Source organism: Chanodichthys erythropterus, chromosome 2 (genome assembly GCF_024489055.1).
Source record: "Chanodichthys erythropterus isolate Z2021 chromosome 2, ASM2448905v1, whole genome shotgun sequence".
Taxonomy (NCBI): domain Eukaryota; kingdom Metazoa; phylum Chordata; class Actinopteri; order Cypriniformes; family Xenocyprididae; genus Chanodichthys; species Chanodichthys erythropterus.
In genome coordinates, this window is record NC_090222.1 from 18,744,236 (window position 1) to 18,769,638 (window position 25,403).

General features: G+C 37.7%; 1 protein-coding gene across 1 annotated transcript; it reads right to left on the reverse strand.

Annotated features, from left to right (window-relative positions):
* On the reverse strand, window positions 1–24,222 carry LOC137025990 (glutamate receptor ionotropic, kainate 5-like). The gene is made up of 19 exons (XM_067393392.1): window positions 24,105–24,222; window positions 22,577–22,741; window positions 22,340–22,437; window positions 22,079–22,244; window positions 16,464–16,642; window positions 16,154–16,207; window positions 11,681–11,842; window positions 11,443–11,595; window positions 11,161–11,265; window positions 10,890–10,997; window positions 10,287–10,490; window positions 10,000–10,113; window positions 9,144–9,253; window positions 8,775–8,948; window positions 8,478–8,643; window positions 6,502–6,727; window positions 5,090–5,218; window positions 3,650–3,816; window positions 1–606 (listed from the first exon to the last, which is right to left on the reverse strand). The coding sequence occupies exons 1-19, from the start codon at window positions 24,220–24,222 to the stop codon at window positions 1–3; spliced, it is 3,204 nt and encodes a 1,067-aa protein (XP_067249493.1).
* Between the last annotated feature and the right edge of the window lie 1,181 nt (window positions 24,223–25,403).

Consider the following 25,403-nt stretch of genomic DNA (forward strand, 5'->3'; position numbering starts at 1 on the left):
TCATTTCTGCTCTCCCATTAGGTCTGTGTTGTTGCTAGACTGAGGTGGCGGTAAAGTGCAGCCTTTTGCCGGTGGGGAGTGTCCTATCCGGCACGGGCTCAGCCCGCCACCCCCTTCACTGTCTGTGTTGGAGGATGAGTGAGGAGGGGGCGGAGCCAGGCGAGGCAGAGGGGCAGAGGAGGGAGGGATACGTGTGCAAGAGGTTGTGCGGAGACTCTGGATACGCCGGCACTCCTGGCAAATGCGCACGTGAGTGCAGCCCCGCGGCAGAGGCACTGTCACTGCGGGTGGTCCCAGGGCCACTGCGGGGGTGCTGTTGGCACCTAACGGGTCCTCCAGGAGTCGCTGGGGGCCGGGGCCCATGTCTGAGGGGCCTCCTCCTGACCCTGAGCTTCCTGTCAGGGGTCCAGTACCACTATAGAGCTTTCCGTTGCTAAGGCGCATCTCTCTGACAAGGCGCAGCGGCCGCGGGGCCCCTAAAGTGATGCGGGTGGGGTGCCGAAGGGCCAGAGAGCTGGACAGGGGGCGTCGACGGCGCAGACGAGAACTTTTCTTGCAGGAAACAGCGTTACGGAATTCCGTCAACATCTCCTGACATACGGACACCTGAATGTTTAGAAAAATATATTAAACGCTTGAACAAAGGAAGATCAGTATATACATCAGAGAAGTATATGTCATAGATATATACTAGGGGTGTACTAATGTCACGGTTCGATTCATGCAGTTAGACGACGAATACAGTCAGTCACAGGCGAGCCACACTCCAATCCAAAAGGGGGCAAGTACAGTAATGCTTTTTAGCCAATAAATGCCGTTATGATGCTTTTTGATGTGGCGTGACAGATCGCTGTATTGGTGCCTCAGTTCAAACAGCAGCGTGGAGCGCGAGTGAACGCGATCATCCTTTCCTCTTCACTATTACAGAATGAAAATAAATGCATACCTGGTATGTTGAAAGAAACAGTTACAACTTACTGAAACGTATCATGTCTCGTGTAATCGCTCAATCAGCGGAAAGATGTCATTAAAGTTTGTAAACATTACCTCAGAAAAGCCTTCAGTGTCAACAGCTTGTTAGTTTTGCTAAATATATGCACTATATTAGCCTATATATTAATTCTATTTTACTTAACCTGTTAGTTAATGTTAGTTAAAGTTCTAAATAAATCCATCATGAAAACAAGTTATGACAGCCACTACACTGCAAAAAATGCTGTTCTTACTTAGAGTTTTTGTCTTGTTTCTAGTCAAAATATCTTAAAGTTCTTAAATCAAGAAGCATTTTCTTGACAAGTAAAAATTATTTTCAGGAAAAATAAATCAAAATGAAGTGAGTTTTTCCTTAAAACAAGCAAAATAATCTGCCAATGGGGTAAGCAAAATAATCTTATTCCAAACCAAAAATAAGATATATAAACTTGTTTTCAGTTTGGATTAAGATTATTTTGCTTATTTTAAGGAAAAACTTAATTTTGACTTATTTTTCCTAAAAACAAGAAAATAATTTTTACTTGTCAAGAAAATTCTTCTTGATCTAAGAATTTTTAGATATTTGGACTTGAAACAAGACAAAAAGTCTAAGTAAGAACAGCATTTTTTGCAGTGTATGTAAATGATTAGATTTCAACAACGAATTGGAGAAACAGAAGTTAATGCAAAAACTGCCTTATGTGTAATTTACATGTTAACAATTCATACATTTTTTATTATTATTTGAGTGTTGATTATATCTAAAAATAAATAGCAATTGAATTTAATAATATGGGTTCTGTTGTTAATTGTAATCTTTATTATGTGCAAGTAAGGGCCCCATAATAGTTTACAGCTTTAGCAGAGAGAGATTTTTTTATCCTTAAGAAAATTTTAATTATAATTGAATAAATAAGACAGAGACACAGTTTGTTCAGTAAAACATTGTTTAATAAAAAAAAAAGAAAAAATTGTTTTCTCACCCTGCTGTACCAAACTGTCATTTTTGTGTACCGTTACACCCCTAATATATATATACACACACAGTGGCATGAAAAAGTATGTGAACCACTTGCAGAATCTGTGAAAATGTGAATAATTTTAATAAAATATCATACAAAATGCATGTTATTTTTTATTTAGTACTGTCCTGAGTAAGATTTTACATAAAAGATGTTTACATTTAGTTCACAACACAAAGCAATAGCTGAATTAATTAAAATAACCCCATTCATAAGTACAGTTTGTGAAGCATTGATTCTCAATACTGTGTGTGGTTACCTGGATGATCTATGACTGTTTTTATGTTTTGTGATGGTTGTTCAGGAGTCTCTTGTTTGTCCTGAGCAGTTAAACTGAGCTGTTCTTCAGAAAAATCCTCCTGGTCTTGCAGATTCATCAGTTTTCAAGCATTTTTGCATATTTGAACCCTTTCCAGCAGTGGCTGTATGATTTTGAGATTCATCTTTTCACACTGAGGACAACTGAGGGACTCAAACACAACTATTAAAAAAGGTTCAAACATTCACTTATCCTCCAGAAGGAAACACGATGCATTAATAGCCGAGAAACTTTTGAACAAGATGAAGATGTCACAATTTTTCTTATTATATTTAAATATCGTTGTTTTTCATTTAGTACTGCCCTTCGGAAGCAACAGAAGATACTTGCATGTTGTCTGGAAGAAACATTAATGTTTGAACCTTTTTTAATAGTTGTGTTTGAGTCCCTCAATTGTCCTCAGTGTGAAAAGAAGAAACTCAAAATCACACAGCCACTGCTGGAAAGGGTTCAAATATGCAAAAATGCTTGAAAACTGATGAATCTGCAGGAGCTGGAGGATTTTTCTGAAGAACAGAGCTCAGTTTAACTGCTCAGGACAAACAAGAGACTCATGAACAACCATCACAAAACATAAAAACGTGGATCATCAGGTAACCACACACAGTATTGAGAATCAATGCTTCACAAACTTTTGAATGGGGCCATTTTAATAAATTCAGCTATTGTTTTGTCTCGTGAACTAAACGCAAACATCTTTTATGTAAAATATCTTACTCAGGACAGTACTAAATAAAAAATAACATGCATTTTGTATGATCTCTTATTTTATTAAAATTATTCACATTTTCACAGATTCTGCAAGTGGTTCACATACTTTTTCATGCCACCGTATATATGTATATATATATATATATATATATATATACACACACACACACACAAATACAATAATGGTCAAAAGTTTGGAATAATAAAGACTTTTTAATATTTTTGAAATAAGTCCCTTATTTCACCAAGTCCCTTATTTCTCACCAAGACTGCATTTAATTGATCAAAAATGCAGTAAAAACAGTAAAATTGTGAAATATTATTACAATTTAAAATAACTGTTTTCTATTTTTTAAAATGTAATTTATTCCCATGACAACAAAGCTGGATTTTCAGAATCATTTCTTATTATTATTAGCATTTTGCTGCTTAAGCATAAGAGACTACTTTCAAAAACATTAAAAATTCTTAATTGTTTCAAACTTTGGCTGGCAGTGTATATACACATGAACATCAAATAAGTCTATTTTACAGATATATACACAAGTAGACATGCACACCGTACTTCGACTTCACTACGACACAGACTAACGCGAGGAGTCGGCGGGTTGCTTTGGTAACCTACTGTAGTGTGACTGTGATATTGGCGGTCGCAGGAGAGAGGCCGTACCTCGTCTGTTTCAGCTGATCGGCGTGTGGACCACACAAACTCCATCACAGCCACAAACACAGCAATAATCAGGCCACAGATTAACACCACAAATATACCGCCAATGTTCTCCATCCCAAGACCTGCAACAGTGAATTAAACACTTTTAAACAATCTGCATCTATGACAATCTTTCATCACAGACAGAAATATTAAATATGCATTTTTAAAGTCGGCATGAATGGGAAATTCACTATTTATATATACTACAATTTATATGCTACAATTTTCTTAATGCATGTTATTGACCTTATTGAGAATGATTCATTTATGCATTTCATTTAAAAAAAAATTGTTTTGACCTAAAAACTTAAAATGTCACTTGATATTCTAAAAATGTCAGACTTCTCCCTGGTGACGTATGCCACACTTCGGCTGCACCGGAAAACTTAGGCAGTTGACTTATGCCTCACTGTTTTATAAGTAATGACTCTGCAGGCAGCGTTTGCACACTAAGGCACCTCATGAAACTGATGTCAGACAGTCTTCTGAGGCAGTGAAACAGTTTATGATCTACAGCAAAATAGAGCACCCTTTGGTGATAACTAAACAAATATTTAACTACTATAATAATTTCTTGCTAGAAATGAATTCAGAAGTGGAAAATGTTGGTCAAAAATGTACATTTACACACAAACTGACCAGAAACCCCAACTTTCAGATGCCATCTTTCTTTTTCTAGCTCAACTGTCACCGAATTGAAAGCATAGGATTGTGGGATATCAAAGGCAGCGAAGGATACATCTATGCTTTATTCAAAAATCAATCAGATGAAAATGTCTCAGGAGACAGGAAGTGAAGCTAACAATGGATTCGGACGAACCTTGATTCCTTCCTACCTTGGAATGCATCCTCTAAAGGCAGCATTTTTACATTTTCGGATGCAGCCATCATCAATCATTTAGTCTGCTTAAACCCCACCCCTTTACAGTCGACTTTAAGCTCACATTCAGATCTGCCTCAATCTAATCAACAACTAATCAAGTTCCTGTTGAACATTTTTTTTCTTTAACTTAGATGTTTGTTACAATATGCCCAAGAATGGTCTATACTTCCATTCCATCATGACTTTAAGCACATACGAAACTGCTTGCAGGTGACAGCTACAGTGTGAAACCCCCTGTGAAACCCTGCACCCATGTGTTTTGGACCTTGGTAGCTGGTTTCTAGCTGTTATGAGCTGGTTCAAGCTGAAAACAAACTAGCTCTTTGCTGGTTTATGGAACCATCAGCAGCAAAAATTTTGCTTTTTGACCAACTAAGATGTTCTGAACACAGCTACCAGTTCCAACTGGATATTTCAGCAGGGATGACTTGGAGGAAATTATTGCATTAAAATGCAGGAGAGGTTCATGCCTTTGGCACGGTGGTCTTCCTCTTTGGGACACTGCCCTCCCTCCCACCATCTTCTCTTCAGGATCTCCAACCTGTTATTCTCTTGTAACTGCAGCACTGCCAGACTGATCTCATCTCTGAAAGGAGAACCTGGGAGAGGAAATAATGCAGATGTATGCGTTTTGTGATCTAGAAAGAGGAAGTGGCAATGAGTTGTGAATGACACATCTTAATCTGTAAAAAAAAAAAAAAAAAAAAAACTGTCTGATTATATCCAATGAGTTCACATGATTAATGTCACACATTCACTTAATTTATTAGTGACCTAGAAATAGTGCAGAATTTTAGATATTTATTAATGTGGTCTCAGGGTGCGTTCACACGTGTCATGTTTGGTTCGATAAAAACGAACCCTGGTGCGATTGCTCAGTTAGTGCGGTTCATTTTAACATATGTGAACGCTGCCATCCGAACCCTGGTGCGCACCAAACAAGCGGACCGAGACCGCTGAAAAGATGGGTCTCGGTCCGCTTCCAAACGTACTCTGGTGCGGTTCGAAAGATATATGAACGCAACACGGACCAAAGACATGTAACCGAACCAAAAACAGGAAGTAGAGACCCTAAAAAGGACAGAATCCTCACGCATGTCGGTTTTTCTCGTCGAGTTTGCTCATCACAGGCATCAAACTCCACGCAGCAGATCGTTTGTGTGTGTGACGAATGGATTCCCGTCGGTGTTTTGACTACTTTACACATTTTATAAGCTCTTCACAAGTTCCCAACTGGCCAAAATACCATCACATGCAGGCTACGCCCCGCTACGCACACACAACGAGAGCATTTACCTCAGCAAACAGCATTGTTTTGGATGTTCGGTAAGTTCTGTCTCAAAATAGGCATTACGTCATAAAATCCGACCAATCACGTCGTGAATGTATCCCTATGCCTTAAGGTTCGGTATCGGTGATAAAATTGCCAATCTGAACGCTAACCGGACCAGGACTAAATGTTTTTTTTTTTTTTTTCCCTTCTTTGGTCCGGACCAAATGAACCAAACGAAACTACAAATGTGAACGCACCCTCAGACTTTCTGACCCTAATGTACATGTTAAAGAGGAAAGGAAGCCTTCTAAGGAAAGGAATCAAAGCCTTCTTAAAATATTTAAGGTTAATATGCAGATTGATATTTGATCATATATGTATTCAAAGTGAAAGTGAGCATGTTTATTTTCGTCAAAGATGTATAACTTTGTGCAAACAATATACATTTTTAAGTGTTATGATGGTGTTATGGTTCACGTGATTCACAGTGCTGCTACTGTACATTGCATGTCAGGCTTCCATTGTAACTATGTACATTTTTCTTTTGTTTTTACAGATTGAGGGATGAGTTGACAATTTTCTTGTGGTAATTATTTCCCTCTCTCTTACCCAGAGGCATGCCGATGCCATAACCCTTGGTGTCCAACAGGCCTCCGATCTGGGTGAGGTTGCAGTTGAGGCTGCGGTGGTACTCGTTCATGGTGCTCTCGAGGAGGAAGGCATATTTAGAGTTCAAGACTCGTGCGATGCCCTCCTCTGTGCTCTTCACAAAGACACTGGGCTGTTTAGAATACATGTAGTTCCACATCCGCTGATACGTTTGATAACGGGAGTTCTGAGAGAGGAGAGGAGAGGGTGTATCATCATAAATAAACATTTAAACACTATTTGACATGCACAATAACAAACAGAAAGAAAACAGTGACACATACACACACAGATGATAAAAACACTTGAGCAAACAAAAAACTGATAAGAAAATACACAGTCAGTAAGCCAAGGGTAATCTACACGAAAAAGCAACAAGAAAATAAACAAGAGTCACGAAACTCATCCATACACATATGCAAATATATGCCTGCTGGCACTTTCCATGAATATAGTACAAAACTGAGCCTGAAAATATTTAAACATTTTTTTCCCTTTTCAACAGATACTCGGTGAAAGGATATGCATAAAGCATTAGAGGCACAAATCTCAAGCTTTTTTGCTATGACACCTATAAGATAATATAGATGAATTTAAACACATCAAATGTCTGTATCCCACACAAAATCTTTTGAATCCCGGAGTGACTTTTAACCAGCATTTATTGGCATGGGGCATGGAATGTATGTATGCTTGATTTTTGTGGATGAGATCTGCTACGTTGCTGCTGCTGAGCACATATGAGGATTTGTTCAGCTTAGTCAAAATAACAAACATAATATGGAAACATGCTGCTGCAAGAAAATTAGAGAAGACCCATAGCAGATCTTGACAGGTGGAGCTGGGGAGGAGGAGGGTAAAACAAGAGTTCCATGACTGAACTATGGACTTTTTAATTATTAACAAAATGCAATTAGAACATAATTTTCAGCTTTGTACCACATTTTATATGCAGTCCTGCCACTGTATGAAAAAAGTATAATAAAATTGTGATGCTCAGGAAGTGACATCATTTGGATCATTTCTACAGCATGACAATTAAATAATAATATTAAATTTTCTCAGTCTTAGTCTTGACTGCTTATGTCAAGTTTGTCTGAAAGTAATTGAAGAAAAAATATTTTTCTTTAATTTATGGCAAAGTTAATCAATAACTATAAACCATTGTTTGGTCCCATACTGGAGATGGCTTAATTCTAGTAAATTTTTTACATATTTTTTTCAATTTTATAAATATCGTCAATTCTATTTTTAAATTACATCAATAAAGATGTTTCAAAGTCAACATGAAATTAAAATCCACCCTATCTATTTTCTAAATGCTTGTTGATGATCTTGTTGTAAGTGATTCAGCCATTGATATATTTCAGGGGCGTTTCTTTCAAGGAGGCAAGGGAGGAAGTGCCTCCTCAAAAAAATGGATGAGAAAATAATCCATATTACAAAAATAAAACAATGCAAATATTACAAAATGTGACCTAAAAAAAGTGTATAAATCACTAATTTTTCTACAGTAACGCTGTCCAACTGCGACACCAACAGAAAAGTTACAGTGGGAGGCCGTGAGCGTGCGGTGGGTTTGGTGGGGGTAAATGAGAATGAATTTGCATTGCAATCTGCATTGTTTTTTTGTTTTTTTCTTATTTCTATAATCCGTTTAAATTTCAACTGTAAATTTATTGTAAATGTTGGTAATAGAGGAAAATATAAAATATAAATTAAAATATAAAATGAATAGAAAATAAAACATCTTGTAATATATAGCGTGGCCTCCTCTCCTGATATTGATAATCAACTTTTTCTGAAGGATAACGAGAAGTTTGGAACACCAAACAGTGTACAGCATTTATGGAAATTTCTTACTATTTATTATGGCCACAAAACATACACAATACAGATGTGTGTAAACTAATATATTAGTATTATATGATTTGTACCATAAAAAAGGTCATGGTGCTTCCTCCATGAATGGTGCCATACTGGATATTAGTTTGATCGGCCAGGTCATCGGGCGATTCGATTGGCACTTCCATTCTCTGCACTGTCAGAAAAGCAGCCAGATTCGCTGTGTATGAGGAGATTATTATAAGAGTGAATGCCCACCTATAGAGAGAGAGAAAGACAACATAAATTATTGAAGCAAAAAAAACATAGCTGTGCTGTGTAATGTGTCCATTGACTCTGTGAAAACGACCATCAACACATATGGAGCCGCAGCACACGCTCAAACTCACCAGACCCCACTAACGCAGCGTGTGGACAGGGCTCGGGGCATGATCTCTGACCCCTGCTGCATGAAGCCTCCGATAGGAAACCACAGGCTGTTTCCTAGTGTGTACTGATTTTCCAGCAGGTCTCTGCGCTCACGCAGACACGGGTGAGGGTTATACCATTCATACGGGCTCAACCTGACACAAGTACACAGAGAGAGAGATAGAGAAAAAGACTTAATTTAGTTCTCTGAAATAAAGTATTAATATCTTCAATAAATTCATGTTGTTTTAAAGAGGTATCGATATTTTTACTGGAAAACAAGAAAAACACACTGATTAAGACAATGATTTTAGCAGTTTTTGAGTGTGTTGGTGTGCATTTGTGTGTACCTAGCAGAAAGAAAAAGCACACAGCTGACAGCGAGGTAAGCCAGCAGCATGAAGAGCCAAACAGCCGGTGAGAAGGGATCCAGGAAGGAGAAATAACCTGGCTTCCTGCCCTGAGAGACAGTGGAATAGAAAGAGAGGTAAATGAAAGTGACAGGAATAAAAGCCAAAAAGGATTAGGTACTCTATGAATATTCAATCTATTAATTAACATAAATATAGTAAATGCAGTGTTAGGCATTTAGACACATTATCTATCGTCTGTCTGTCTATCTATATCTATCCATTACCCTTAGTTATCCAGAGTTTACTCTGTGTACTGGCTGAATTTAACACCGAATTTAAAATATGGGCTATTCACCTCAATGTGTATCATCTCATCCTCTGTTCATTCAAATGTGTTTTAATCTTGCATGTTTTACTCCGGCCACAAGATGGCGCTATTGATCAAAGCTACACACTGGAGTCGCCAAAAAAAAAATGATTTAATACTCTTTCATCAAAAGCAGAACTTGCTGTTTAGTGTTCACCAAGTAAAGTATCTAGTCAATATTACACTAACCAGTTTTCCGTTTGAGTAAGTGAGTGTGGGTCAGGATTTGCTTAGAAAACAATTGGTCTCTCTAAGGATATTAAAACCTTAAATCAGTCAACAATTCCCATGAGTTTAATTTCTTAATAAAAATTAATAAAATACATTGTTGCAAATGAGTGTAAAAACAGCAATAAATTTAATCAAATTTGTCAGGACGCCTGAGGTAAACTTAGAAGTCATTCTCAAAGAATATGTTTTTGTATATTTTAGGTGCTGGGCTTTTTAAACTGGTGCCACTATGTTGAATCTGTGTGTGTGACTTACTATATGGACCCTGTAGAGAATACTGATGCCCAGGGTCATAAAGGGTTTTGAGAAGTCAATAACCTTCTCTCTCTCAGATGTGATGGTAAAAGCAGCTACAGCCAAATCAGCTTTCTGCTCCAAAGAATAAAGGAAAGAGCAATGAAACATTGTAGAAGCAGAACAGAAATTCTTGGAAAAGTCATCTAGACACAATAATGAAAATTACATACAATTGAATTGAATGTAACCATGTGATTTCCAAAATTAATTCAGGAGAGAGCAAGTTGAAGAATATGACTATATACCCTGTTGATCAGCTCTCCCACCATTCCCGTCCACGAGCCGTTGGGTTCAGGTGCCCCATACAGGCCATCGTCCACCAGTTTGATGCGGAATGTGAACTTGAGGATATCAGCTAGCTCTCTCAACATGTCCACACAAAAACCCTCATACTGCTCGTTCCCCTGAAACTCCTGGTAATTCACCTTTCTCATCACGTATGGGTTCTCCTGCACACACAAACAAACACATTCCTGTATGCAGTACAAGTTCACGTCCCCATCACTTACATGTGTTTCATATCACAATATCACAATTAAGAAAACAGCATACTGTTAGATAAAATTACAGAAATGTTTGTCTATATTTTGAAATATCTTTTGACTAGTTTTGCTAAAATGAAATGACCATGTAAGCTAACTGTAAATTCCTCACTTAATAATGACTTTGTTCTTTACATCATTATAGACATACTATAAATTGTCTTTCCATTGAATAAATGATGAATTAAGAGTTTAAGTGGGCTGAGCATTATAGAGTTCTGCACAGGATTTACAGATGTAGATGTGGTAAACATTGTGTGAACATAATTGGCTATCTGGTCGTGCTGTAGTGCAGTTGGTCCTCACCAGTATGGTGGTGATGATGAGGCTCTTGTTAGCCAGAGTCTCAGAGACGTTGATGTCCAGACTGGTGGAGTTCATCAGCAGGGTGTTATTAGAGTACCAGATCCCAATCTAACACAGAGACGGTTGAGAAATGAAGCAATCAAAACAAAGATTAAAATGTGTGTGCGTGTGTATGTGTACTTATATAATGTTAAAACTATAACAACAGTAGATGTCTATGGCATGTCCCCATTTAGGTATGTGAGTAAATGTGTATACATGTATCTTTAACCTCTTTGTGGCCTCCCCTGTGCTTCTCCAGAATATGGAGGGTGTAATTGGTCCTCTGGCCTTTACTGTTGAACTCAACTCGACCTGTCAAGCCATCATACTCCACCTGATCAAAACATGGGAAGAGAGAAAGAAAGACAATAGAAACAGCTATGTTACTTTGAATAACGCAATGGGTGCTCTCTAAGCTGAAAACAATCCTGAAGGACTTTCAAGTGGTTGAATAAACACACACACACACACACACACACACACACACACACACACACACAGAGAGACTGACCATACGCAGGTAGTTCATGAGGCTGGTTCCATGTTGCCAGATCTGAGGGGAGGTGCAGCTGAGAGGCTTGATGCCAATCTCCTGACTCCGGTTGAGTTCCTGCACTGCACTCACCACCACATGGACTGCATCAAACAGCAGGGCCGATGACAGCTGAACACAGACACAGAGGTTAGGGTGAGCAGTCTGTGTGTGATACAGTACATTGATAATTTTTTTGTGTTTGTGCGTGTCTTACTGCTGGTCCAGGGTACGGGTTAATGTCACAGCCCTCTCTCCAGGACAGATTTAAGCTCCTGATAAACTCCAGGTAAAACGGGTGGGTGGTGTTAAACATTGAGAAGCCCACGATGTTTGACTGCTCATCCACTATATCATCCAACCACAGCAACGGGAAGTCCTGCACACACACAGGAATGACATCACACAAGGGGGAACATCAGTGTGTGTGTATTAGAAATTTTAAAGAACAAATAGGTTGTTTTTTTTTTCCAATATAGACAGAGCTCAGATCAGAATAGTGAATAGTACTACGCAGTGGTAATGGATAATTGGTATTTGAGTAGGTAAGTATAGTGAAGGAGTGGATTTACAATCCCCTCCTATTTTAATGTATAACGGATACAGAATCACCCTTTCTTAAATCTATTGACTGATCCATGTCAGGAATGCAGTAACAGTGTTTATTAGTTTAGCCCAGCTTCCAGAGAATACATATGCATGTGTTTTATAATTAATTCATTTGATCACCATTCAATCAAATGAATCAAGAGTTCTAGAGTTTGTGGTTTTGTTCTTATTCATGTTTATTTTGCCATTCTCATGATAAGACATGTAAAGACATCTGAGCCTAGGGTCAAGGAAGGTTGATAACACTCCACATGTATCCACTAACACATAAACATACTTGCCATTTGTACCTCTTTAGGGTTTACAGCATTATTATTCACTATATGTTCAAATCTAACAATAAATCATTAGTATTTAAGTTTATATCAGCTCAAGTTTTCTCTGTGTGGATGTATTGTTCTGTTCCAGTGATTTGCTGTGACTTAAAGTTGAAGGGAAAGGATATTGTCTTTTCTAATGGTGCGTTTGCAAGGATTGTTTAGGAATAGGATATGCATATGACCATACTGTAGGAACAGGAGAAATCAGAAAGATGGATTAACAGTAGATAAGGTCTGAGTAAAGTGATTCAATTAGGGTAGATTAGAGAGTAGTGCGTGCAAGGTAAATGTAACTGTAGTTTAGTCTAGTGACTAGAGCAGGGATGGGCAAACTTGATCCTGGAGGGCCACTTTTAGCTCCAACCTTGATAAAACTCACCTGCCTGTAGCTTTCTAGTAATCCTGAAGACATTGATAGGCTGGTTCGAGTGTTTTAAACTGCAGGACAGAGACCGAGTTTGGCCATCCCTTGACTAGAGGTATTGTTAGTGTGTCTATGGCAGTGGTCTCAAACTCAGCTCCTGGAGGGCCACTGTCCTGCAGAGTTTAGCATCAACCAGCACCAACTCACCTGCCTGGAAGTTTCTAGTAATCCTGAAGACCTTGATTAGCTGGATCAGGTGTGTTTAATTAGGGTTGGAGATAAACTCGGCAGGGCAGTGGGCAGTTTGAGAACACTAGTCTACAGATTCTGTAATATGTTAAGAATTGCATGCAAGGTTGGAGTAACGTGTCATTTGTTAGGGTAGACTAGTGATAAGATGATTGAATAATGTAAAGTTTTTGCAGTGCGTTCTGCTCTGGTGGCTTTTTGGATGATTGAGCATGTTGAATAGCCGGCGGAGCTCATCGATGAGAGAAATCACTCTGATTGGCTGTTCAGCGTTGTGAACCAGCGCATGAGATGAAAACAGAAATGATGACAAAGTTGCTTACGGTTTGCATATCTGCAGTCCTAGCTCTTTTACAGAATACTTCCACCTGCTGGTATGAAGAGTTATTTCCTCTCATGAACACTTTGAATGTTTGTGCTAATTGGTCGTTGGCTCTATAGTCTTTGCAAATGTGTTCAAATGCAACTTTTTGGCCCAGACGCAGGTGACATGAGGCAACACCACAGTCGGCTTTCATCACGGCTGGTTCTTTGATGTCATTTTAGTGTGGCCTTTAGATTTGAGTAAGACTACTGACTAAAGGATTTAGTAGAGTATGTGTGGTTCAGGGAAGTGTTCAGTTAGACTAGAAACTAGAGTTTTCAGTAGAGCGTGTAACTTAACATGATTTACAGTCTGAGCTGACAGATTTCACTGTCACAATCACAATGTATGATGAGCACAGACTCCAAAGGCATGTTGCACAAAACCGGTTTCAGTTGCTACGCAGGTAAGTTCAAGATTAGTTTGATAATCTCTGGTTTTTCTGGCTTATGAAGGTGGATTGGTTTTTAGCGGTGTTTATGCCTATGGTAACTTATGCTACACAGTTAACCTGCTCCGGAGCAGGTTTTATTCTGGGTTAGAGATCACAAACCCAAACTCGATCAATCAGCTGTGAGTAAAGTGACATGTATCTGATGCAATAAAGCCACTCCCCCTGTATCTCTCACTCCAAATTAAATCAGTTTATAGTGAAAACATTTTACAGACAAAATTGCTCAACATTTGCTGTTAATTATTCATTATATTTATATTAAATAAATTAAAAATAATTCATAACATATTCATATAATTAGTCCTATTATATTAATTGAAAATATTAAACTTAAATTTAAAACAAACTTTAAATTAAATATAATACATGCATAATATATAAAGCTTTTAAACCGATTAAGCTTACATGTATTCTTTTGAGCTGTTTGTGAAACTATATTAATTATCTATTTTTTTGATTCAAATGCATTGATATAGTCAGATATTTTCTTTCAGCTGCCTTCTCAAACTTTCACTGCATCAGTGTTTATTCCTGCTTTGTAAATGCGTTTAATTTCATATTTTTTATAACGATCTCTTAAAGGTGTCCTAGATTCAAAAATTGAATTTACCTCTGCATAGTTGAATAACAAGAGTTTGGTACATGGAAATGACATACAGTGAGTCTCAAACTCCATTGTTTCCTCCTTCTTATATAAATCTTATTTGTTTAAACGACCTCCGCGGAACAGGCGAATCTCAACATAACACCGACTGTTACGTAACAGTCGGGATCATTAATATGTACGCCCCCCATATTTGCAAATGCCAGCCCATGTTCAAGGCATTAGACAAGCCAGTATTAACGTCTGGATGTGCACAGCTGAATCATCAGACTAGGTAAGCAAGCAAGAACAATAGCGAAAAATGGCAGATGGAGCAATAATAACTGACATGATTCATGATATCATGATATTTTTAGTGATATTTGTAAATTGTCTTTCTAAATGTTTCGTTAGCATGTTGCTAATGTACTGTTAAATGTGGTTAAAGTTACCATCGTTTATTACTGTATTCACGGAGACAAGACTGTCGTTATTTTAATTTTTTAAACACTTGCAGTCTGTATAATTCATAAACACAACTTCATTCTTTATAAATCTCTCCAACAGTGTGTAATGTTAGCTTTAGCCACGGAGCAATATCAAACTCATTCAGAATCAAATGTAAACATCCAAATAAATACCATACTTACGCGATTAGACATGCTGCATGACGAACACTTTGTAAAGATCCATTTTGAGGTTTATATTAGCTGTGTGAACTTTGTTTATGGTGTTTAAGCAAGCGTGAGCTCTTGGGGCGTGGAGCACGAGATTTAAAGGGGCCGCGTACCCTGAATCGGCGCATTTATAATGATAGGCAGTTAAAAAAATTAATAAAAAAAAAAACTATGGGGTATTTTGAGCTGAAACTTCAAAGACACATTTAGGGGACACTTAAGACTTATATTACATCTTTTGAAAACATGTTCTTTGGCACTTTTAATCTTCGGAAGAGACATGAATTGCGTGGCTCCCTCGTGAGTAGTGAATCAAATTCTCCTTGTTCCATTTGATTGGCTGTTTGCCGCACGTGTCACACTTTCAGGTGCTCGCGTTTTGTAAACTCTGGATTAAACCTGAGTTGACAGAGAAAGTTTATACCGAGCGTTGTGCAACAGTTGATCCTAATATAAACCAGGTTGGATTTATCTAGATTTGTGAACTCCAAACCTACTCTGAAACTCAACTAGTTTATTCAACTAGCTTCATGCAACAGTCTACAAATGTTTTAGCTTCAGACAATGATTTCATATAGTCAGAGAATATCATACATATTTTGAGCTAATTTAAGAACACATTGTTTTCATTTGTCATGTGTCTCCAAGCAACAAGGTGTATGTTTCTGCATGTGTTCAGAATTACTTCTAAGTCTGGTAGTTTGTGACCCTCAGTCATTTACAGTAGTGTATGATGTCCAGTTTTTTCTGTAAACATTAACAAATTTGGCAAGTATATGATGCCTAGTGTTTTAAAATGTGTTTGTGTAGTGTATTCCAGCCTTAAGCTGAATGTAACACGGTAGGTTAGACTAGTAACTAGACGTTTTAGTAGTGTAGATTAGGTGTGTGTTGTGTTTGTAGGTTATACACTACAAATGTATGTAATGCAGTTCAAGCTGTGAGGGGAGCTGGCTTGAGAAGTCTGAGTGGGTTTGCGTAAAAGAGATGAATTGTTAATACAGAAGATGGGGCTCCAGGCATGAATATATCTGCAGGAAAATAGGACAAGAACTCCTTCTCTATCTTACCATAGTTGTGAGGATGTACTTGTAAAACGCTGATGTCATTCCCAGCTCCGATGCCTAAAAAGACAGTCAAGAGGAAAGAGGCGATGAAAAAAATTAATTGCGTGTGTGAATGAGAGAGCTGTGTGAAAAAGCAGAACTTTTTTTGTGCTCAATACTGTCCTTGAGCAGAATTATGATACTTATAGTATCTATACATTAAAATGCAGGTATATTGAACAAAACTGAATTGCAAGGTGAGAGACTGAAGTAGGCGAGGACAAGAATGAACGAATGTAAAATGAGCCAAAGCAACAAATGTGACTATGCTTACCTTTTTCAGTATAAGGTAAGAAATAGATGCATTAGCATCAATAATTATTGTAGCTATTTTGTCATCACGAATCTCCTTCAGTAAAGGCGTGGGGTCAAGGTTGTCATCCAGCATCCTGATTGACAGCGTCTCTCGAGAGATCAGAAAACGCCTTATCAGCTCCTCCAGTCTCAACAGACCTGCGGGGAAGAAAGCGAGTTGTTGGCCCAAAAGCATACGAACACTTAAACACCCACTGGAATTAAGGGGCGAAACTCAGCTCCTTATAGTGTACCTGATATGGTTAGTGTCTGAGGTTGTTTGTAAACAGTATGCATCTGTCTGTTTGCAATGCTGCTGTGAAGAAAGAGAGTCGGTGGCAACACAAAGCCCAGTGAAAATGTAAATAACTAGCTGCGCTCTCAAGGGAGCCTGCATGCATAGAAAGAGCCAGTAAAGCCAGTGCCAAACTTTAATTAGCTTGAGGGAGGAGAGAAATCAATGCTCTCCACACTCTCATTCTCTCTCTTTTTCTCTCGCTCTCAATACCTCCGCTTCTTCTGTCTTTCCTTCACTGATTTCTCTCGTTCATTCTGATTTTCGCCCTTTCTGTTCACTTCATTCCACTAAATTTGTCTCTTTCTCGATATTTCACTGTCTTATTCCCACAGCTGCATTATAAAGTGAACTCAGATCTTCTGTTTTCCTCTGGAGACCAGAGCTGTGACACTCTGAAACAAACATTATCAGACCCAGACCAGCCTTGTGCTTAATGACTCATGTGTGACAGTGACTAGAGCTCTGTTCAAAAACCTAGCGAGCTGCCAGCATTGTAGGACATCATAGGCATTTTACCAATGCAAAACCTGTTCTAAATGGCAGCCATTTAATTATGAGATGCCTATATTCTATGACAACAAGAAGGAAATCCCAGAATCCTACTGAACTTATTGAAGAAATACATCCAAACTGGTGGTTTCATTAGTGTGTCTATGCACTCTAAAAAAAATGCTGGGTTAAAAACAACCCAAGCTGGGTTGAAAATGGACAAACCCAGAGATTGGGTTGTTTTAACCAAGCAGTTGGGTTAAATGTTTGCAGTTTTATTTAACCCAACTATGGTTTAAACATTACTATATGGCTGGCTTAAAATGAACCCAAATAGGTTAGAACTCAGACACATAATTACTAGAGGACATAATTACTACAACAATAATAATCAAAAGGTAAACATTTATTAATAAGCAATTTAATAAATGTTTATTGTTTAATTATTATTCATTAAACTTATTACACTCTAAAAACTGCTGGGTTAAATATGGACAAAACCAGGAATTGGGTTGTTTTTACCCAGCCATTTTTTTCAACCAATTTTGGATTTATTTTTTTAGCCAGCAATATATTAATATAGTAAAAGGCATGTTTTTGCTGACCCCCAAATAGGGGCAAATTTGTGGGGTATTTTAAGCTGAAACTTGACCAGACCAGAGACTTATATTACATCATGTGAAAGAAGGCATAATAGGTGCCCTTTAACCCAACCTGCTGGGTTTGTCCATATTTTACCCAGCTTGGGTTTTTTTAACCCAGCATTTTTTAGAGTGTAATGAATGTTAATTTCCAACATACTTTAGGTTCATTTTAAGCAAGAAATACAGTAATTTTTAAACAATAGTTGAGTTAAATAAAACTAGCCAGCAGGTTGGGCAAACATATTGCTGGGTTTGTCCATTTTTAACCCAACCTGGGTTGTTTTTAACCCAGCATTTTTAAGAGTGTTGTTTTATTAATGTGTTTTAGTGAATAAATAAAACCAAGATTGTGGGCTATGCAAGATAGATTCTGCAACATTGCTTATTTTAATGTAATATTTGTGTGTACTATTTATGCTTGTGGTCACATTGGCAACATTTCACAAGCAAAAAGATCCATTGTCAAGTGTAGTGATGCATGAAGCATTTCTCACACAGAAGTCACTTTCAAACCGAGCAAGGGTGAAACCAACTGAGGGTGAAAGATTTCCCCACACTGATTATGCATTAGGTTCAAGTTGGTCAACACAGCAAACTCACATGACCTACTTGAACCCATTGCAAAATCTGAATAGCAAAATTCCTGATTGCACAGATTCCTTTTGAAACTACTGAATTTCACCCACAAAAATTTGTAGAACAACAGTAAATGTGACAGCACCTTTAGAGTACTGCATTGTTAGCTTAGCAAACATGCTAATGTCAAACTCTAATTAAATCAAATGTGAGGCATGTCTCCTGTGTGGTGCACTATTTGTGTGACTCATTAGGTTCCATCAAACTTAAAGGTGCCCTAGATTCAAAAATTGAATTTACCTCGGCATAGTTGAATAACAAGAATTCAGTACATGGAAATGACATACAGTGAGTCTCAAACACCATTGTTTCCTCCTTCTTATATAAATATAATTTGTTTAAAAGACCCCCGAAGAACAGACGAATCTCAACATAACACCGACTGTTACGTAACAGTCGGGGTATACGCCCCCAATATTTGCATATGCCAGCCCATAATCGAAGCATTACACAAGGGCAGGCAGTATTAACGTCTGGATCTGCACAGCTGAATCATCAGACTAGGTAAGCAAGCAAGGACAATAGCAAAAATGGCAGATGGAGCGATAATAACTGACATGATCCATGATATCATGACATTTGTAGTGATATTTGTAAATTGTCTTTCTAAATGTTTCGTTAGCATGTTGCTAATGTACTGTTAAATGTGGTTAAAGTTACCATCGTTTCTTACTGTATTCACGGAGACAAGAGCCGTCGCTATTTTCATTTTTAAACACTTGCAGTCTGTATAATGCATAAACACAACTTCATTCTTTATAAATCTCTCCAACAGTGTAGCATTAGCCGTTAGCCACAGCCTCAAACTCTTTCAGAATCAAATGTAAACATCAAAATAAACACTGTACTTATGCGATTAGACATGCTGCATGACGAACACTTTGTAAAGATCCATTTTGAGCGTTATATTAGCTATTTGAACTTTTTTATGTTGTTGAAGGCAAGTGCGAGCTCTTGGGGCGTGGAGCACGAGATTTAAAGGGCACACCCTGAATCGGCTCATTTCTAATTATGCCCCAAAATGGGCATTTCACAAAATGAATTAAAAAAAAAACTATGGGGTATTTTGAGCTGAAACTTCACAGACACATTCAGGGGCTACCTTAGACTTATATTACATTTTTTTTTAAAAAGTTCTAGGGCACCTTTAAGGCCCCAATATACTTTAAAAATTGCTCTAAGTGATCCTGGGCGGAGTAACTTCCTGTTGACATTTGAAGTGTTGTCAAACAAAACAGAGGCTAGCTCCTCCTCCTCCTCCTCCTCCTCCTCCTCCCCCTCCCCTCCGTGCTTCCTGAAACAGTCATGAACGCGCATTTAAAATCATTCTTGTCGGTTATTGGCTGGAGCGTGTTTATTATGTTTTGTGGTCCAGGCTGCACCAGTTTTTTTTTTTTTTGCCATTTTCGGAGCTTGTGGCGACTACAGAGACCGCGTTTTTTTACAGTGTGTTCAGGGGACAGGCAGCTAGCGGATAGTGAGGAGATGTTTGCTGTATGTGACAAAAAATGTTTTGGCCTGACATCGCTTAGAGCACCTTCAAGCAAAGTTCTTTTTTGTTCTTCGTTTAGGGGTAAAACGAAGTTCGAAATACCTGAGCAGCAATATACTGTAATTGAACATCTGACGCCACCCACATTGCTGAGAGCAATGTTTAGATGAATATGTAAAAATGTTGCACGTTTTCCTCTCAGTAACAAAATAAGCACAACAAAATTGAGATACTAGCAAGGATTTTTTTAATAAAGCATAAGAAAAGCACCTGATCATGGCAATGTGCATATGTTTGTTTGCACAAGCTTTGTAATTTGGCACTCCGGTAAAGTCACTTTGCGTTTATATTATTACATTTTATAAAATAGATTGCTTAAAATCAAGCAGCTTTATCATATTAAACATGAAAAACAGTGTCAGTCTCTCATTTCATCAGACTTCGTTCTCTATTATAAAACAGCTCTCCAGTGTTCATGTTTTCACTAGCGGACATCTGACTTCTACGGATTTGAGAGGAGAAATGAACTGGAAAAGATTTTCCGACCGAAAGAAGGAGGAGCCTCAGCGCACACCTACCTTACGTAACAGCTACGGACCAATGGCAGTATGAAGGTGTTTACCAGCCGAAGCAAACTTTTCCAGAAAGTTCACTTTGGCAAGCTGTTTCAAACTTTCAAAACGAACTCCTTCGTTTCGGCCTGATTTTGTTCAAAATTACGTCACATCAGTTCGTTCTTTGATTTAGCTTGAAGCATATCGGGGCCTGTAGGGGCCTTTCACACAGTCTGTGCTTTTGCATTTCACTTCACTACTTTTCGATTGTTTTTCTATGTGAATATGTGCTAGATTGACATGTTTGGCCGTTGTGTTTGCGTCTTCTGCACAGATGACACAGCGTTCTAAAAAAATTTTAAAGTTAAAAGTAATTAAACTTTTAAAAAATGCCTCTCTATATCTTGCATTTTTCATTCCACTGTCCCGTGTCTCAGTTTTTTTTAATGCAAAAGCATGTTCCACGTGAAAAAACACTTCTTGTGTAGAATGTAGAAGTTTTGGAGTTTTAAAGAGCTTATAAGTGCAGAAGACAAAAATCACATGGTCAAATCTGCTTTGATAAATGCTCAGAATGTGTTTACGCAGTTGTTTAATCATTCCTTTCATGCCTTTTCAGTCTGACAAGAGGTCACCAGAGAAAAACAGTGTGTGGCATCAGATGACAGTGTCATAAATTAAAGGCAATGAGTTTCACTACGCACAACACACATGAAAACATTTGTGTCAAAACAGGCTTGCGAAAATGCTTTCTATCTGTTTAAAGAGAAACTGTAGCACAGCAGCGAGCCTCTCTCCATCTCTTGCCACCATTTTAAATGAGCTTGATGAGTGGCAAGTTGCACCTACTCTGCTGCCATAGCAACCATAGTGCAGCCAACTGGGTCAGAGCTGAGCGTTATGTAGCGATGCCCTCTCTGAACACATGAATGTCTAAATGCACAAACACACACATGCACACACTGCATACGTAGCGTTGTCTCACACATTAACACGTGCAGCAGGGGGGAAATTTATTCTCAGATAGCGTTAACGTTATGTTGTCCAGTGACATGCTGCGTAATTGCCCAGCAGTATGTTTTATTGGCACAGCTACCTATTACAGCAAAGTAATTGTTAGTGCTTGCAGTAAAGAAGCACTGCAGTATCATTATCAGAGTCTGTTCTTGAAAACTTTTGTAATTTCATCTCACTCAACAGCCTTGAATACATATTGTAACTTGAGTGTTTGCTGAGAGAAGATGATTAATTGGGCAGATGGAGTTGAGGAAATCAATTCAAATATTCCGATATTTCAAGGCCAGTGGAACTATTTGTTTTCGGTTGAATGGTAAAAAAATACACTTTTCTTTGCAGACTTCTCAATCTTATTTATAAGTATCATATGCATTAAAGTGTGTGTTGTTCTCTATGTAGAATCAATTTACATATTCAAGCTCGAGGGAAACCAGCTGATGAGCAGAGCAGAGGTTTTGGACTCACATTCGGCCTTAGCGCAGACCAGACTAGCCGATGGGTAGCTGAAGGAGCGTAGGATGGCTCCGATGGCAAGGCTCAGATCCTCGTTGCTAGGATACAGAGTCACAGACGCAAAGCGCAGGTAAGGAAGCCGCGGAGTCTCTTCTGGACCTATTTTGACATGCGGAATCTGAGAGAGAGCGGTTTAAAGAACAAAAGGAAAGAGATTGTGGTTAGTGAATTAACACAAAATAAATAAACGTGGAATATTTAAATGAAGCCCACCTCCTTTTCCCCACAGATGTGACTGACTATGGAGCCTGACGCAGGACTGGAGGCGGGGCCAATCACAGAGACCACACCCTTTGGCAGAATCTGGCACACTGCGACCAAAAGTAGAGCATTTAATTCCTCAAATCTGCTCTGTTTGTCTTTCTGAGTCACTTTATGCTTCACTTTAAAGTTTTTTAAGGGTGCAGGAATGTGTTTGTGTTTGTGTGTACTTTTTAATGTATGACTCACTAGTATCTGTAGTCTCATACTGAGAATCTTTCTGGAGTTCAAATATGTCGACCTCCACGCGAGCACGAGCCGGGCCCTCCATCACACTGTTGATGTTTTCGCGTGCTAACGCTAAAGCTAACCGCTCCCCACGCCCACAGACAGAGCTGTCATCCAAAATTGCCGCTAACGGAGGAGAAAAGGAGAATGAGAGACATAGAAACACAGTAGAGAAAAATCAACACAAGAATGAGTAAAAGTTATATAACTGTACTATATAACAACCCTTCTATTTTAAAATCACTCCTTCAAAAGAACCATATACCATGTCCAAAAATAATAATAATAAAGTTAATGATAACATTTAATTATAATGATTCTGAATTCCATAGCATATCTAATATGATCTAATGTAATAACTTTGGTTATTATCAGTGGTTCTCAACTTGTAGGCCACAAATCCAAAATGTGTTGCAGGTCTGATTAGGTCAAAGGTCAGCTTGAAAAATATTCTAAATGCAAATAATACAATTCAATGTAATATGTACACTACTGTTCAAATAAAAAAATAATACTTTTATTCAGCAACCTGCAGTTATTGTGAGAGAAGTGCAGCATTCCAGTGGCCATCATCTTGGAGATTTGAATATTACAATTAAAATATGAGCATAAGTAATGTCAGATCAAGCACAGAGACAAAAGAAGGAAAATCAGAGGTTGAATTAAGCCGTCTAAGACAGGGTCGCAAATTTAAGACATTGTATTAATTCCCATTAAAGGAATTCTTTTAATCCTCAAATAATCCTAAAAAAAATTTCTACAAACATATTAAGTAGCACAACTGTTTTCAACATTAATAATAATAATAGTAAAATGTTTCTTGAGCACCAAATCAGCATATTGAATGATTTCTGAAGGATCATGTGACACTGAAGGCTGGAGTAATGATGCTGAAAATTCAGCTTTGCCATCACAGGAATAAATTACACTTTAAAATATATCAAAACAGAAAACTATCATTTTAAATTGGAATAATATTTCACAATATAACTGTTTTTACTGCATTTTTTAATCAAATAAATCAGCCTTAGTGAGCATAATAGACTTCTTTCAAAAACATTAAAAATCTCACTGACTCTGAACTTTTGAATAATTGTGCATCGTTAGAACAGCAAACTGAGAAAATGTTTCCCATCAACCCTATCTGGTATGTGGCAATATTTTGAATATGAAAAACCTTGAAAACCATGAACAAAACTCAAAATTCAAGGGACATTTTGAGAGCAAAATATTACATTTTCCTATTCAACTGATGTCATGTTGATAATTTTGCTGGGCTTATGCAGTTCATAATACATTTTTAAAAGATTTTAGTTTATACAATAATTTTTGTATAAATTATAATAATTGTTGCCACTTAATTTCCAAAATTAAATCTGGTTCCTAAAGCAAAACCATTTGAGAACCACTGGTTTAGAGATCTTTACAATCACAGACAGATATTGGGCTTGTCGACCACATATTACAAGTCTAAATGTGTGTGACTTACCCATCCGTACGGATGATAGAACAGGGGTCTGGCTCAGGGAAGAAGGCGGCATGGTAACCACGGTGACTAACAGGAAGCGGAAGTAAATCGACAGCAGGAGCGCTGGCAGTTCCGGCATCTTCTACCGCTCCTCATGGAGATGCCTTCTGCTGCCTATAGCACCCCCTAGATGAACACACAAACGAGATTAACTTTGTTATACATGAGCACTTACAGAGAAAAAAAACCTACTGAACATTTCCACTGAAGATACAGTTGACAGCACACACATTGACCTTTTGTGACAAATTACCCCGGTAGTTGGTAGACACAAAACAATTCATCATGCAACAAAAATGTAAAAGGTAACATATAAAAAATCAAATCATTGTTTTAGGCATGTTTTTTTTTTTTCAATTTGACATTTATGAAACATTTCCTTGTCCTGAGAGCACTGTTCAACCTTTGCCTGAATTTATGCTAGTGTAGTTTTATGTTCACTTGTTTATCCAACAGATATTACAGTAAAGATATAATGAAACTGACATTTTAGTTTTGAAGAATAGCATTTACAAAATGATTTTTATTTAGTTTTGTATTAGTATTAAGTTTTTAACTAGATGTTTGAAACCAACATACAAACTACCAGTGTTGGGGGTAATGCATTACAAGTAACTTGAGTTATGTAATCAGATTACTTTTCTAGTAACTAGTATTATTTTTTCAAATTACAACTAAATATCTAAGCTACTTTTTCAAATAAGTAACGCACGTTACTTTTTCACATTTATTGACTGACAGCTCTCCTGTCCCCATGTTGAGAGAAATCAGGAGTAAGTGCAGAGCAGTAACCATGATGGTCATTGTAGTTCTAGATTAAATGTGAAATGCATTTACTCATCTCACTTGCACAAACACATTCAGTATTCCTCAAAATGAATAAATGACCCCATGACCTTCAATGAATAAAAACAGTGAAATGGAATCTCAGAATTTTATGCAAACCTGTAATAATTAACTATATTAAATTATACAAATATACTTTATGTATTTAATCTCACTTTATTAACCAATGTCTTTGATGCAATGATCTAATTAAACCATACTAATTACCAAAAATTACTTTAGATTAGATTTATTCTTCTTTAATCCAGAATGGCAGCACAGCTGAAGGGTTTGTTTGAGCTGCGCCCTCTACTGTACAGGCATAAATATGCATTTCCTTTAGCCTGAGACTTATTCATTGCATTTTTGGTGTGAAAGGGCCTTTACATTCACCAAAAATAGAACTTTTTTCTTGTTATTAAAAAACAAATAAGC